The sequence below is a fragment of the Trachurus japonicus genome, chromosome 17, assembly GCF_045865225.1.
Source record: "Trachurus japonicus isolate A0001 chromosome 17, Traja_1.0".
NCBI classification, from domain to species: Eukaryota; Metazoa; Chordata; class Actinopteri; order Carangiformes; family Carangidae; genus Trachurus; species Trachurus japonicus.
In genome coordinates, this window is record NC_140923.1 from 11,668,764 (window position 1) to 11,681,766 (window position 13,003).

The 13,003-nt window shown below is 39.6% G+C and overlaps 1 protein-coding gene across 2 annotated transcripts in view; it reads right to left on the bottom strand.

The window, feature by feature from the left end:
• Positions 1–764: 764 nt before the first annotated feature.
• The window catches only part of nectin4b (nectin cell adhesion molecule 4b), a 39,376-nt gene continuing 27,137 nt past the window's right edge, over positions 765–13,003 (bottom strand). The window contains exons 6-12 of one of the 2 annotated variants that reach the window (XR_015037983.1): positions 11,162–11,313; positions 7,786–7,972; positions 6,683–6,767; positions 6,364–6,420; positions 5,110–5,319; positions 4,020–4,088; positions 1,530–1,606 (exon numbers count right to left, since the gene is read on the bottom strand). Coding sequence is in view for 1 of the 2 variants with exons in the window: in XM_085803693.1 (XP_085659819.1) it covers positions 1,289–1,606; positions 5,110–5,319; positions 6,364–6,420; positions 6,683–6,767; positions 7,786–7,972; positions 11,162–11,313 (1,009 nt within the window). In the remaining variant the exon portion in view is untranslated. Of the gene's footprint in view, positions 1,607–4,019; positions 4,089–5,109; positions 5,320–6,363; positions 6,421–6,682; positions 6,768–7,785; positions 7,973–11,161; positions 11,314–13,003 lie in introns of both variants that reach the window. The other variant, XM_085803693.1, reaches the window with a different exon arrangement.

Below are 13,003 nucleotides of genomic sequence, written 5' to 3' on the forward strand. Positions count from 1 at the left end.
GGCCACTGCAGCTTTTTGACCTTTTAGTTGTTGCAGGTAACTTTATCATAACTTTATCATAACTTTATCATAACTCCCTCCCTTATACATATATTTTTATATATACACACACATATATATAACACAGAAACCTGTACAAATACACACTAACTTCTCATGCTCAGGTGCATCCCACACTGAAATACAGTATAAAGGTTGTGAGTTTAGTCCATTGTAACTTGGCCACGACTTCTGAGCTTCAAAACTGTGTCTGTCTGTCTGTCTGTCTGTCTGTCTGTCTGTCTGTCTGTGTGCGTGCATTGTGTTGTTGTTCTCCCTGAACCGTCTGTGATGAGGATGTAAACAGTGCAGCCTAAACTGACGGGATCAGAAACTGTGGACGAACAAATCCAGTAAACATGGTGTAACAGGAACTTCGACTCCCTGTCTGTTCAAGGAGAGACAGTTTGTTTTCATTTAAATTGGCATTTTTGCTGCATTAAAGTGATTAGATTCTGTTTCTTCAAAAATAATTAGGGTTTAAATTAAAAGAATATAAATTACCTTCTGGTCCATGTCCGATTGAGGACTTTTCTCCCTCCCAACTAATTCCCCTCTAGCTCTCCACTTTTATAAAGGGGTTAGAGAAAAAAAAACCTTAAGAAACTCCCTAATTATTATTATAGCCTTAAAATAAATCTCACAACTCAGAGGTAAAAAAAAAGAAAGAAAAAAAAAAGGTTCAGCATTCAGGTAGAGTTGAGGCTAATTCTGTTTCTTCAAAATAATTAGGGTTTAAAAGAATATAAATGACCTTCTGGTCCATGTCCGATTGAGGACTTTTCTCCCTCCCAACTAATTCCCCTCTAGCTCTCCACTTTTATAAAAAGGGTTAGAAAAAAAACTCCCTAATTATTATAGCCTTAAAATAAATCTCACAACCCAGAGGTAAAAAAAAAGAAAGAAAAAAAAGATCAGCATTCAGGTAGAGTCGAGGCTGATTACCCAGTGCAGTCAGTGTGTACAAAACAAACGTCCATTTACAAAGAATAAGATCACTGTCGATGCAGGAATGCAGACGTGAAGCGGCTGAGAGTCTAATCTCGGTGCTCGGGTGGTCGAGTGGTTAGAGGACGTCCCGTATGAGCAGGGTCCGCCCCAAAGCAGTCGAACGCAGGTTCAACTCCAGACCTGGTACTGCGACCTTTACTGCGTGTCATCTTCACTGTCCATTTTATCAAATAAAGGCGAAAAATGCCTCCTCCCTCCGATAAAAAATAAAAAATTTAATGAAACCGATGACAGTCTTCTAGATGATCTGTCCTCGGGGGCTCAGCAGGATGGCGTTGGAGTGCGGCCTCGGTCTCAGGACCCCGTTGCTGAAGTAGAAGTGAGTGTTGAGCGCCTCGGAGATCTGGACTGAGCTGGCGTCGTCGTCCTCCCCCCTGCCGCCGTGCACCTGCTCCTCCGACAGGGCGGTGGTGGTGGCGGCGGCGGTGGGGGTCCAGTCCCCCTCCTGCAGCGGAGCGCCTCCCTCCTGCAGCAGGCCCAGGTCCGACTCCCTGGGACCGACGCCGTCGTCCGGCTGCGGCTTCACGGGAACCAGAGAGGAGGGAAGACCTGAGTCCTGAAGGAAGGAGAGAAAGAAAGAAAGAAAGAAAGAAAGAAATCAGTCCTGAATCAGCCACAGGAGACACCTAAACAGCAATTTTAAAGGGATAGTTCAACATTTTGGCAAATTGCCCCATTGCCATAATCCCTATAGACCGAATCGCCTTGTTGTTTACATTCTACTTCCGGGTAGAAAACCAGCACGTAATTTGAATGAGATCAATAGTAACGAACAAGAGTTTAGATATACAGTATATCATATTTTTCACGCCCTATCACCGTTTAGACAAATCTGAAATGATTGAAGAAACATTACTATTTCTGTGTGTGTGTTTTGTGTTGCTATGTGTTGTATTTATTCAGTTTGGGGGAATCACAGTGTCTACAAAGCATCAGTGGCTCAGCTGACAGGGACAGCTAACGGTAGCTAAGCTAACGGTAGCTAAGCTAACAGCAGTAGCTAATCTAACGGCGGTAGCTAATCTAACGGCGGTAGCTAAGATAACATCAGGACGTCAGCTGTTAAAACCCTCCCGTTGTGGGACACGACATGAAACTACTCCAGTTAGCTCAGTCATGTTGGAACTCAGATATCCGCTGGAGAAAATATTTTTTCATGGACCGTTTATTGAGTCACTGAGTTATTAAAGTTAAACAGGTAGCTAACCGTTAGCCCAGCTAATCTCTGATAACCATGACTAATTACAAAAATGTGCACACGTAAATAGTAATGTTTGTCCAATCATTGGTTTTATAGACTTTACAAACATCAGATTAGTCTAAACGGTGATAGTGACATGAAAAATTAGATATAGTGAAACTCTCGTCCGTCACTATTGTTCGAATGCTGGTTTTCTACCCGGAAGTAGTTGTAAACAACAAGGAGATTCGTCCTATAGTCATAGCAGTAGGTTTGTTACCTTTAATTGTGGGTGCAAGCTATTTTTAGAACGGCGGAGCAGAGCCGTGAGCTGCTCAGAGCTACGCTACGGAGGCTCATTATGGGATTTCTTGGTTTCCCTCATCAAACTCATAAAATACACAATCCAACAACTCCACAACGCTCTGGTGGACAAGTTGTGACCTGCACATTCACCACACTATGAGATAATAACACAACGTTACCAGACAGAGTTGTTTTAGAGGGAAATAGCCTACAGAGACTGTTGCTGAAAAAATAAAGGTAACGAACCTACTCCTAAAACTATAGAGATTATGGCAATGGGCCAATTTGCCAAAATGTTGAACTAAAATAAATAGAATTATTTTTACGTGCATTATTCTAAAAACACCAGCACACTGTCTATACTTGCACCACAGTACGACGTTTCAGTCTTGGACCTTCTTTAACAGTAGTGGAGACCGGGGATGGTTGTTGGTTTTAACACCTTTTGTCTCAGCTCCTATAAGTTGCAGAGTGTTCATCATAGTGGGGCTTTGACACAGAGTCTCCTCGTGTGTCCTCTACAAATAGCAGCGCCTTAAACTTCTTAAACTATATCACAGAGTTCACTATTTGATGTCAAATGCAACGAGTGCCACTGTTATAACCTGCCCCACTACCGGGGTAGGTTGTAACTTTGACCACAACTGAGACCAAACCACAAAACATGCATCTAATATGTAAGTTTATTGTGCATGTTCCAACACTAAAGCATCTTCCTGTGGTTCAGTATGAACAACAAGAACTCATCACTGATGGTTAAATGAAGAACAGTGACAGTGCTGTGGATCCTAACATTAGAAAGCCGTCATATTCTGATACTACCAGTGAAGGGTGTGTATGAAACCTTCAGTAGGAAGTCAGAAGCAGCTCATAATCTGTGTAAAATTCCAGGAAAGACACTGACACTTAATGACACATAATAAAACAACAAAGATAAAAAGGTGTTAACAACCATCCCCGCCCCTGTCTGTCACTGTTTGACTACCTGTACCAGCATGGTGGTTTGAAATAAACATTGATGAAATGACTCACATTTTACCGAAGAACCTGCTCCTTCATCTTATGTAAGTTACCTTATTCAAACTTCAACGGTATCAAATTTAGACTCGGACCAAAACATTAGTTTCTTACCTAAAAAAAAAACGTTTTTTGGCTGTAAAACCTACACACTTCTTCTTCATCCAACCATGCAAATTCACATGCAATGTCAGGGAATGAGTGGATACAAATGATATTGATCACATGACTCTAATGTTATCCCTTGTTGGTGGTAGATTCAGTCCAAGACCGAAACGTTATTTAATAAATTTAGCTATGTTGCAAGTAAAGACAGTTTTTTTTTTTTTTGATGCCATCTGCTTCACCTACACACCCGTTTGAAGACGGCTTTGGCGTGCACAAGACTGTTTGACATGCATTATTCTAAAATATATAATATGAAATATATTTCATATCAAATTGAAATCTTATTTGTCATGCTCACATTTCTATTGCCTGCATCACGTCATTAAGCCTGCTGTCTGCTTCTTTGCTGGTATGTAGCGGGCTAATGCTACAAAAAATGTTTTTGATGAGGAAAAGACTTGACCGCTGCAAATGTTGTTAATAAAACTAAGAAAATAAAGTAAGAAATTGTTTTTCCAGTTAATTTGCTGTAGTTTACCTGTTTATCTTACTAGCTTAATCTCACTTAGAATTTGTAACTCACACACTCGTTCACAGACACCTTGGTTTTACAAATTCCCAGTATCAGGACAGAACTGATACTGGGCTTTCAGTTTTATGCCCCCAAAAGTGGAATAACCTACAAAACTGTCTGAAACTGGATCATCTTATTTCCTTAGATAGTTTTAAAAACTTATTATCGAACGTTTTACAACCTGTATGTAATTGTGAATCATGACCTTGTATATTGTATATTTGTGTTTTTGTAATCAGGGCGTCATTGAAAAAGAGAGCTCGCTCTCAATTGACCTTCCCTGAATAAATAAAGGAGAAATGAATGAAATGAAATGAAATGAAATGTAGTACTGTCAGGAGGTTTGCAAAAGGAGTCCCCTACCAACCAGAAGCTAATGCTAATCAGGCGCCTTTAGCATGGAAACCTTTTTGGAACTTGTGATTTAAACTAATCAGGGCCACGATATAGAAATTATTATTTGGGCTGTATAATGTCTCTGTTGAACAACACATCAACAAAACACTGAGCTAATCATTAAACAACACGTCATAAAACTCCCGCCTGAATCAGGTTGAACTGGATCTGGATCAAAACTATAATTAAGTATCAACAACAGCGGCTGTAAAATTTCACATTCCTACTTCATGTTTTCATGTTTTTGCGTAACTGAAATAAATAATCAGTGTCCAGGCAAATTATTTATTATAATAAACATCTGTAGGGTTTCCAGTTTTTGTTTGGAGCCCGTTTCCATGGCGCCCTGTGACACACTAAAAGAAATCGTCCGGTAAATAAAACACGATACTGTCTGACTCACGACGAATGAAACCAAAACACATTTCTGAGTTAATCTCGGGGGCGTGAGAAGAGAAGAAGTGACACACACACACACCAGCGACATGTTGCTGTTCTTCAGGTACGACTCCACCCTCCGCCGCCGCTCCTCCTCCCGCTCCGCCTCCCCGCTCGGCCCCCTCAGGCTCAGGCCCGTGGTGCCGTCGTGCCAGATCACTGGACGGCCCAGCTCGTCCACCTCCACGCCCCCGGGGGGACCCCACTTCCCCCCCAGGGTGGACTGGCTGTCCCTGTAGCTGGGCCGCTCCTGCAGACAGAGAGGGAGGGGGGACAGAGGGGGACAGAGGGAGGGGGAGAGACAGAGAGAGAGAGAGAGGACAGTGACCGACAATGAACAATGACTATGCAAATTAAATGAAACCACTGTATCTCTCTTTTCTTCATCAACAGACCTGACGACGCCTCCAACAACAAACTTCATCACTTTCCTTTAGAAGTGGAGATGCTCACGCTGCTTATTTATTTATTTATTCATGTTCAGGTGGAAAATAAATACTTTTATTGAACTCGGTGTCTGTATTTAAACCAATTACATCCAAATATTCAATATAAATGTATAACATAAAATAAAATAAAATAAAAGTGACAGTGATGCTATGCAGGATGATGTTAGAAAACATCAATGAATGGACTGTGCAAAGGAGCGATACAGATGATGAAAATAAAGTTATCTATCTTTTAATAATAAAAATATTAATTAATAAAGTTGTATATCTATTTTTCTTTCTATCTAACAAACCAACTGTTTTAGCTCTAACTGATAGTTGCATTTTATTTAGAAACAGTCTAGGAGTGTGTTTACATGTAGCTACACATTTTCTTTTCTGTTACCTTTAATATCAATATGAACCGATCAATCATCAACATTAAAACTGGTAATTGGTTTAAACTTTATGAAACTCCTGCCACACACACAGTGTGTGTGTGTCTGTGTGTTTGTGTGCAAATACAATATATTATACAGGATTCACTACAGAAACTGGTAATGGGTCTTAATGTTGTAGCCGATCGGTGCACATCATGTGGCAGAACATTTTCTAATTGATCATTTAATTGTTAGTTGATTGTTTATGTTTAAGGAGAAACTGTCTGTTTCTCATCAAATCAAAGCACTGAAACACACCAGTCTGATAAAGGGATAATCTGGTTGCATCCAGTGATAATGTTAAATATGGATACAACAATACATATCTGTATATCTACAGTGATGTGACTCACTGCACTAATATAATCTGTATATTATCATTATTATTCTATCAGTCTGTATGTATTAGACAGAGTGAGGACTCACCAGAGACTGACTGTGGTTCATCCTGCTGTCGACTCTGAGCAGAGAGTAATCCTCAGTCTGCAGGAGAAAGTGACAGAAAGTTACTGAACATGAACACAGACCATAGAAAACTTAAAAAAAAATCAAATCAAATCAAGAAGAAAGAGATATTAACGACGCTGTGTGTGTGTGTTTATGAAGCTGCAGCAGCCTGTAATCAGCTGGTCGGGTGTGTCCAGCTGGTTTCTCTCTCTGGGTCGTTGTTCTCAGCACGACGAGTGTGTGTAGTTGTGCTTGTGTTAATTGTTTATTCATGTATTTATTCATTGATGTGTTTTACCGGCGCTCTGGGGTCCGTGCTGACAGAGTTCAGCCTCCTGAAGGACCTGAAGGACGCCTGTCTGGAGAGGCTGTTAATTTCCTCCCTGCATGGGTGGGAAGAATAAAAAAAAAATACAGCACATTTAAAAAGGATTTACAGAACAAAAGTGAGTCTCGCACTGCAAAAACTCAAATATCTTACCAAGAATATTTGTCTTATTTCTAGTCAAAATGTCATTTCTAGTCAAAACAAATCTCATTCTACTTAAAACAAGACCCATCACATAAAAAGTAGCTTGTTTTTAGACACTTTTTACTTCTTTCAAGCATATTTTCACTTGAAATAAGTAGAAAAATCTGATAGTGGAGCAAGTTTTTCTTCCTTATTATGAGCACAAAAACTTTCTGCTTTCACTGTCAGATTTTTCTGCTTATTTTAAGTGAAAAATTTGTTTGAAACAGGTGAAAATGATCTAAAAACAAGTTAATTTCTAGGTGATGAGTCTTACTTTAATTAGTTTTGACTAGAAATGAGACATTTTGACAAGAAATAAGACAAATATCCTTGGAAAGATTTTGAGTTTTTGCAGTGTGGTAACTGAATTTCAGAAATTAGGTCATCGTTCGTGTGTAAATACTTTAAACAGCAGTTTATACAAAAACATTCACAGCCATTTACCATTTACCATTAATTTCCTCTCTGCATGGGTGGGAAAATACAAAAATACAGCACATTTAGAAGGATTTACAGAACAAAAGTGAGTCTTGCACTGCAAAAACTCAAAATCTTTCCAAGATAATTTGTCTTATTTCTAGTCAAAATGTCATTTCTAGTCAAAACAAATCTCATTCTACTTAAAACAAGACTCATCATATTAAAAAGTAGCTTGTTTTTAGACACTTTTTACTTCTTTCAAGGATATTTTCACTTGAAATAAGTAGAAAAATCTGATAGTGGAGCAAGTTTTTCTTCCTTATTATGAGCACAAAAACTTTCTGCTTTCACTGGCAGATTTTTCAACTTATTTCAAGTGAAAATTTGTTTGAAAAAGGTGAAAATGATCTAAAAACAGTCTCTCATGACAGTAAATAATCATAATGTGAATCTCTGCACCGACTCACGTCCTCTCGCTGAGCTCCATCTCCAGCTTCTTGTTGCGGTGGCGGTGGTATCGGTTCACCAGCAGCACCACGACGACCAGCAGCATGACCAGCGCTCCGGCCGACGCTCCGATGATGATCAGCAGCAGGTTGTTGTCCGAGTCGTCGCTGCTGCTGCTGTCGCTGTTGCTCTCGTGTTTAGACGTCTCTGAAAGTAAAAAGACACAACTGTGGCGTCACTAGGGGGCAGCAAACTCATACGGTGAAATGAGAAAGTGCTCAGAGAGTTTAGGTTTTAGTTTAAAGGCAAGGCAAGGCATCTTTATTTATATAGCGCATTTCATACCAAGGCAACTCAATGTGCTTTACATAAAGACAAAACATTTTAAAAAAAAGAAGCATAAGACAGAATAAAAACAAACAAAACACTGAAAACAGAGTTAAAAGCAAGAGCAAATAAAAGTAAAGTAAAATAAAAGAAAATAGATAAAGTTTTAAGTTCTCAGCTATAAGCACGTGAAAAGAGAAATGTTTTTAACCTGGATTTAAAAGTGCTTAGAGTTGGGCTGATCTCAGTTCTGCTGGTAGTTTGTTCCAGTTGTGAGCAGCATCACAGCTAAATGCTGCTTCACCATGTCTGGTCTGAACTCTGAGCTCCACTATCTGACCTGAGTCAGTAGATCTCAGAGCCAGGGCCGTTGCTAGGAATTCTGGGCCCCCTTAAAGAATACTAAAGTGGGCCCCTCCCCCTAACTTTTCCTTTTTTTTTCTTAGACTACGTATGTATTATCGTTTTTTATTTAGCCTTCTTTGTTTTGATGCTAATGCAGCATTACACTGCAAAAACTCAAGTATCTTAGCAAGAATATTTGTCTTATTTCTAGTCAAAATGTCATTTCTAGTCAAAACAAATCTCATTATACTTAAAATAAGACACATCATATTAAAAGTAGCTTGTTTTTAGACACTTTTTACTTCTTTCAAGCAGATTTTCACTTGGAATAAGTAGAAAAAATCTGGAGCAAGTTTTTCTTCCTTATTACAAGCACAAAAAACTTACTTTCACTGGCAGATTTTTCTATTTATTGTGAATTTAAGTGAAAATGATCTAAAAACAAGTTAATTTTTAGGTAATGAGTCTTATTTTAAGTGGAAAGAGATTAGTTTTGACTAGAAATGAGACATTTGGACAAGAAATAAGACAAATATTCTTGGAAAGATGTTGTACTATAGTCAGGGTCTTACGCAGAATAAATCAGTCATACAAAGATTAGACTACTGGGGTTTTTTTTGGGCCCCACTGGGCGCTGGGCCCCTAGAGTTATCATCACCTTTCTCCCCTATACAACGGCCCTGCTCAGAGCTCTACTGGGTTTATACTCTACTAACATGTCATTCATGTATTCTGGACCAGTGATGTTGATAGGTTTTCAATGTAGTGAGTCCCTGGGACCCACAGGTGGTGATTTGGGTGGGTCCCTGGGAAATTCAATGGGTCCCCAATAGGGTTGTCATAATACCAGAATTTCTGTAAATTTCCACGATTCTCGATACTTATTCGATACCACAATTTTAAAAAAAACTAGGGCCTAGGGATGCAAATTATCGATTAATTCATTAATCGATAGTTGATGGACCTCATCGATTCATTAACTATTTACTGATGAGCAGCTATTTTCCTGAGAACCTAAATTTAAGTTTAAGTTTAAGCTCAACATTCCTTATACAGGACTCTACACTAGTATTTGTTAGTATATTTTTAGAGCACAGCACAATGAAAAATGTTTAAGTAACACGTTATTTAACCTTTAAATAATGTTGAGGGTCCAATGTGACCCATTTTTACATTTAGGAACAGTAAAAACACCCTAAACATTTTTCCTCTGACTTTAAATTGAACTTGTTCTTGACCAACACAATATTTGATACAGATTAAATGGTCTTTCCTGCCACTACACTATGATGATTACTGTATTTACTTAAATCACAGCAGCATAAACTGATTTGTTTAACTCAACCTGATGTAAACATTAATAAAACTCACACAGGCAGCCCCATGTTGTCCCTGTGTGATCAGGGATGTGATTGGCCAAGGACAAAAAAGCAGGAAATTATACGGACCCATAGCGCGACCATGGGAGCGCGACACGGCAACAGTGCAGCCATTACACACAATGACATAAGGAGAGAAAAACCTCAAAAACAGCATGTCAATCAATAGGTGCAGATATTATTACAGTGTGTGTGTGTGTGTGTGTGTGTGTTGTAAATATCACACACACTGTCTGAGAGCCAGAGAGACAAGAGAGAGAGAGCCAGTTATGGCAGGTGGAATTAGCACTTGATATTGAACTTATTTAAAAGGAAAACAAACATGCAGTAGGCTACTTGGCTCCATTTTAATATTTAATGATGGAAAAAAAGTTCTTGAACCATTGAGACCTTCCAGCCAAATGTGTGGTACATGTCTAATATATTTTGTAGCTGCTTAAGTAAATTTAAAAGAAAGAAAGAAGCAGATTTAGTACTGACTGAGGTTCCTATCATTGTAATGGCAAGAATGGCTGGAGTGTATGAAACTTAAACTGAACTCAGAACTGGTCTAGTGGGGAGCTGTGGCTGGACAGCCCCCTTTACAGCAGGTAGCACACGCACGCACACACACACACAGACACCTGTTGCTGCGCTGTCTCTCTCTGTCCCTCGGATCTCTGGACTGTTGTTTTGGGCTCTAAGCATGGACGGCCCAACCCGTCCGGACGCGCTGGTTCGAGCCGGGTTCGCGCCGAGAATATGACTCGGTGAGGCAGGGCTTTTTTTTTTTTTAACGGGTTCGGACTGAGAATTAATGCTCGTCGTAAATGTAAACACACTAACGTCAGCGCGTCACGTGCAGCACCACGCCGCTCCAACAAACACTACGGCGGCAAAAAAAAAAAAAGAGAGAGAGAGAGAGAACAAACTACCGACTACCGCCGCTTCGTCTTCTTGTTACGTTGCTGCTCAATGGTCGGGGCAATATCAACACCTATGGCTGTGTGGGTTAAATGGTGGATAATGGCCGTCCGCCGGTCATTCCCATGATTTTAAACACGAGTTGTTGTTAACAATGTATCATTTTTCATGGGAAAATGAGGTGCGTCCCCGGGACGCATGGATAGTGAGTTTACTGCGTCCTGTTAGATTTTAATGCGTCAGGGACGCAGGACGCGTACCTAGCAACATCACTGCTGGACCTAAACCATTCAGTGATTTGTAAACCAGTAGCAGAACTTTAAAATCTGTTCTGTAGCTGACTGGGAGCCAGTGTAAGGTCTGAAGAACCGGGCTGATGTGATCTGATCTCTTTGTTCTGGTTAAAACTCAATGAGCTGCAGTTAAAACCTCTTGCACCTACCTGATAGCTTCAGTGTGTACTCTGTTTTTGCCGTTCCTACGCTGTTCCTCGCCACACACTCGTAGTCCCCGCTGTCATTCATGCGCAGGTCCCGCCCGAAAACCAGTCGCTCTCCAACCGCAGACGCCCCGTCGGGCAGAGCTCCTCCTTTCCTGTGGACAAAACACAACACAACACTTTAGAGGTGTGATCATCGTCTTTATTCCTAATGATTAAACCTTCAGATGTGACTTTATTCTAGTTATCCTAAAATTATCTTTTAGTTCAGACATACTGTACATAATTACTCAACTCGACATGCTGCTGGAGGTTATTTTATTTTACCCAGGGCACTTTCTCAATGTACAGTCTTATATAGAGCTATGAAGGAGTGGAATGCCCTTCCCAATTATGTTATACAACAAAGAAACATGGTTAGTTTTAAAATGAAACTAAGAGATTATTATTTGGATCGTAATTTTGACCATTAGTATAAATCTGTAAATTGGGTCTTGGCATCCGTGTGTAACAGGATACATAGTAAATGTTGTGTAGTGATTCAGTGTAGGAGCTGGTAATGTCTGTTAGGTGTTCGTCTTGGATGTTTTGTTCGTATGTGTATGTATTAAGTATGTATGTATTTTTGTTGACGGTTTGTATTTCTCACTTACGTAAATGAAAGACCCCAGGAAGAAAAGCTGCTGCCTCGCAAACGCTAATGGGGATCTTAATAAACTAAACTAAACTAAACTAAACTAAACTAAACTAAACACTGTATTGAATTTATTATATTCTGTTCTATTTGTTGCATGTTATTCTGTATGTGCTTTGTATATATATAATGGCCCACCAACTTGGTTTGTTATCACCCAGCTGTGTGGGATGAGCTGCGGCGGCCCCCTCTATGATGTCATATGGTGTATTCCTATTGGATCACGCAGGCCTACCAGTTTACAAAAGAGACTGGCTCTGTTTGATGCCCTCACTGCAAAAACTCAACATTTTTCCAAGAATATTTGTCTTCTTTCTTGTCCAAATGTCTCATTTCTAGTGAAAACTCATCTCTTTATCTCTTTCCACTTAAAATAAGACTCATCACCTAAAAATTTACTTGTTTTTAGATAATTTTCACTTGAAATAGGTAGAAAAATCTGCCAGTGAAAGCAAGTTTTTTGTGCTTGTAATAAGGAAGAAAAACTTGCTCCACTATCAGATTTTTCTACTTACTGTATTTCAAGTGAAAATCTGCTTGAAAGAAGTAAAAAGTGTAAAAAAAAACAAGCTACTTTTTATGTGACGTGTCTTATTTTAAGTAGAATGAGATTTGATGACATTTTGACTAGAAATAAGACAAATATTCTTGGTAAGATATTTGAGTTTTTGCAGAGCTGAAGAAGGTTACACAACCGAAACATTGGCCTTTTAACAACAAATAATATTACAAGGAAGAAGAAAGTGTGCAAGTCCATGTTGTTCTCCTCCTCCGACGCACCTTTCTGTCAACCAAAGGTTTTTCCGCTGCAGACAAAACGTAACAAATCGCCTTTTAATCCCGGCAGATTAAAGGTCGTGCGACACAGAAACCTGTGACTCAACGGCTCAGAACAATAAACCGGTCACAGAGAAATGAAATTAACAATGTGATTAAAAGTGCAACCTGCATTCCAGCGTCGAGTTAGAAGTTCACGCCACAATTATCTATTGACTAACAACAACGATGCAACGCTAACAGGTTTTTTTGTTGGTTTTTTTTGCATAAGGGGAAGCGATTGAGCTTGAATAACATAACATCTCCACAACAGGATCGGGGTCACGTCGCATCACCGCTCCGGCGTAAAACCACCAATTTGCATGAAGCTGAAC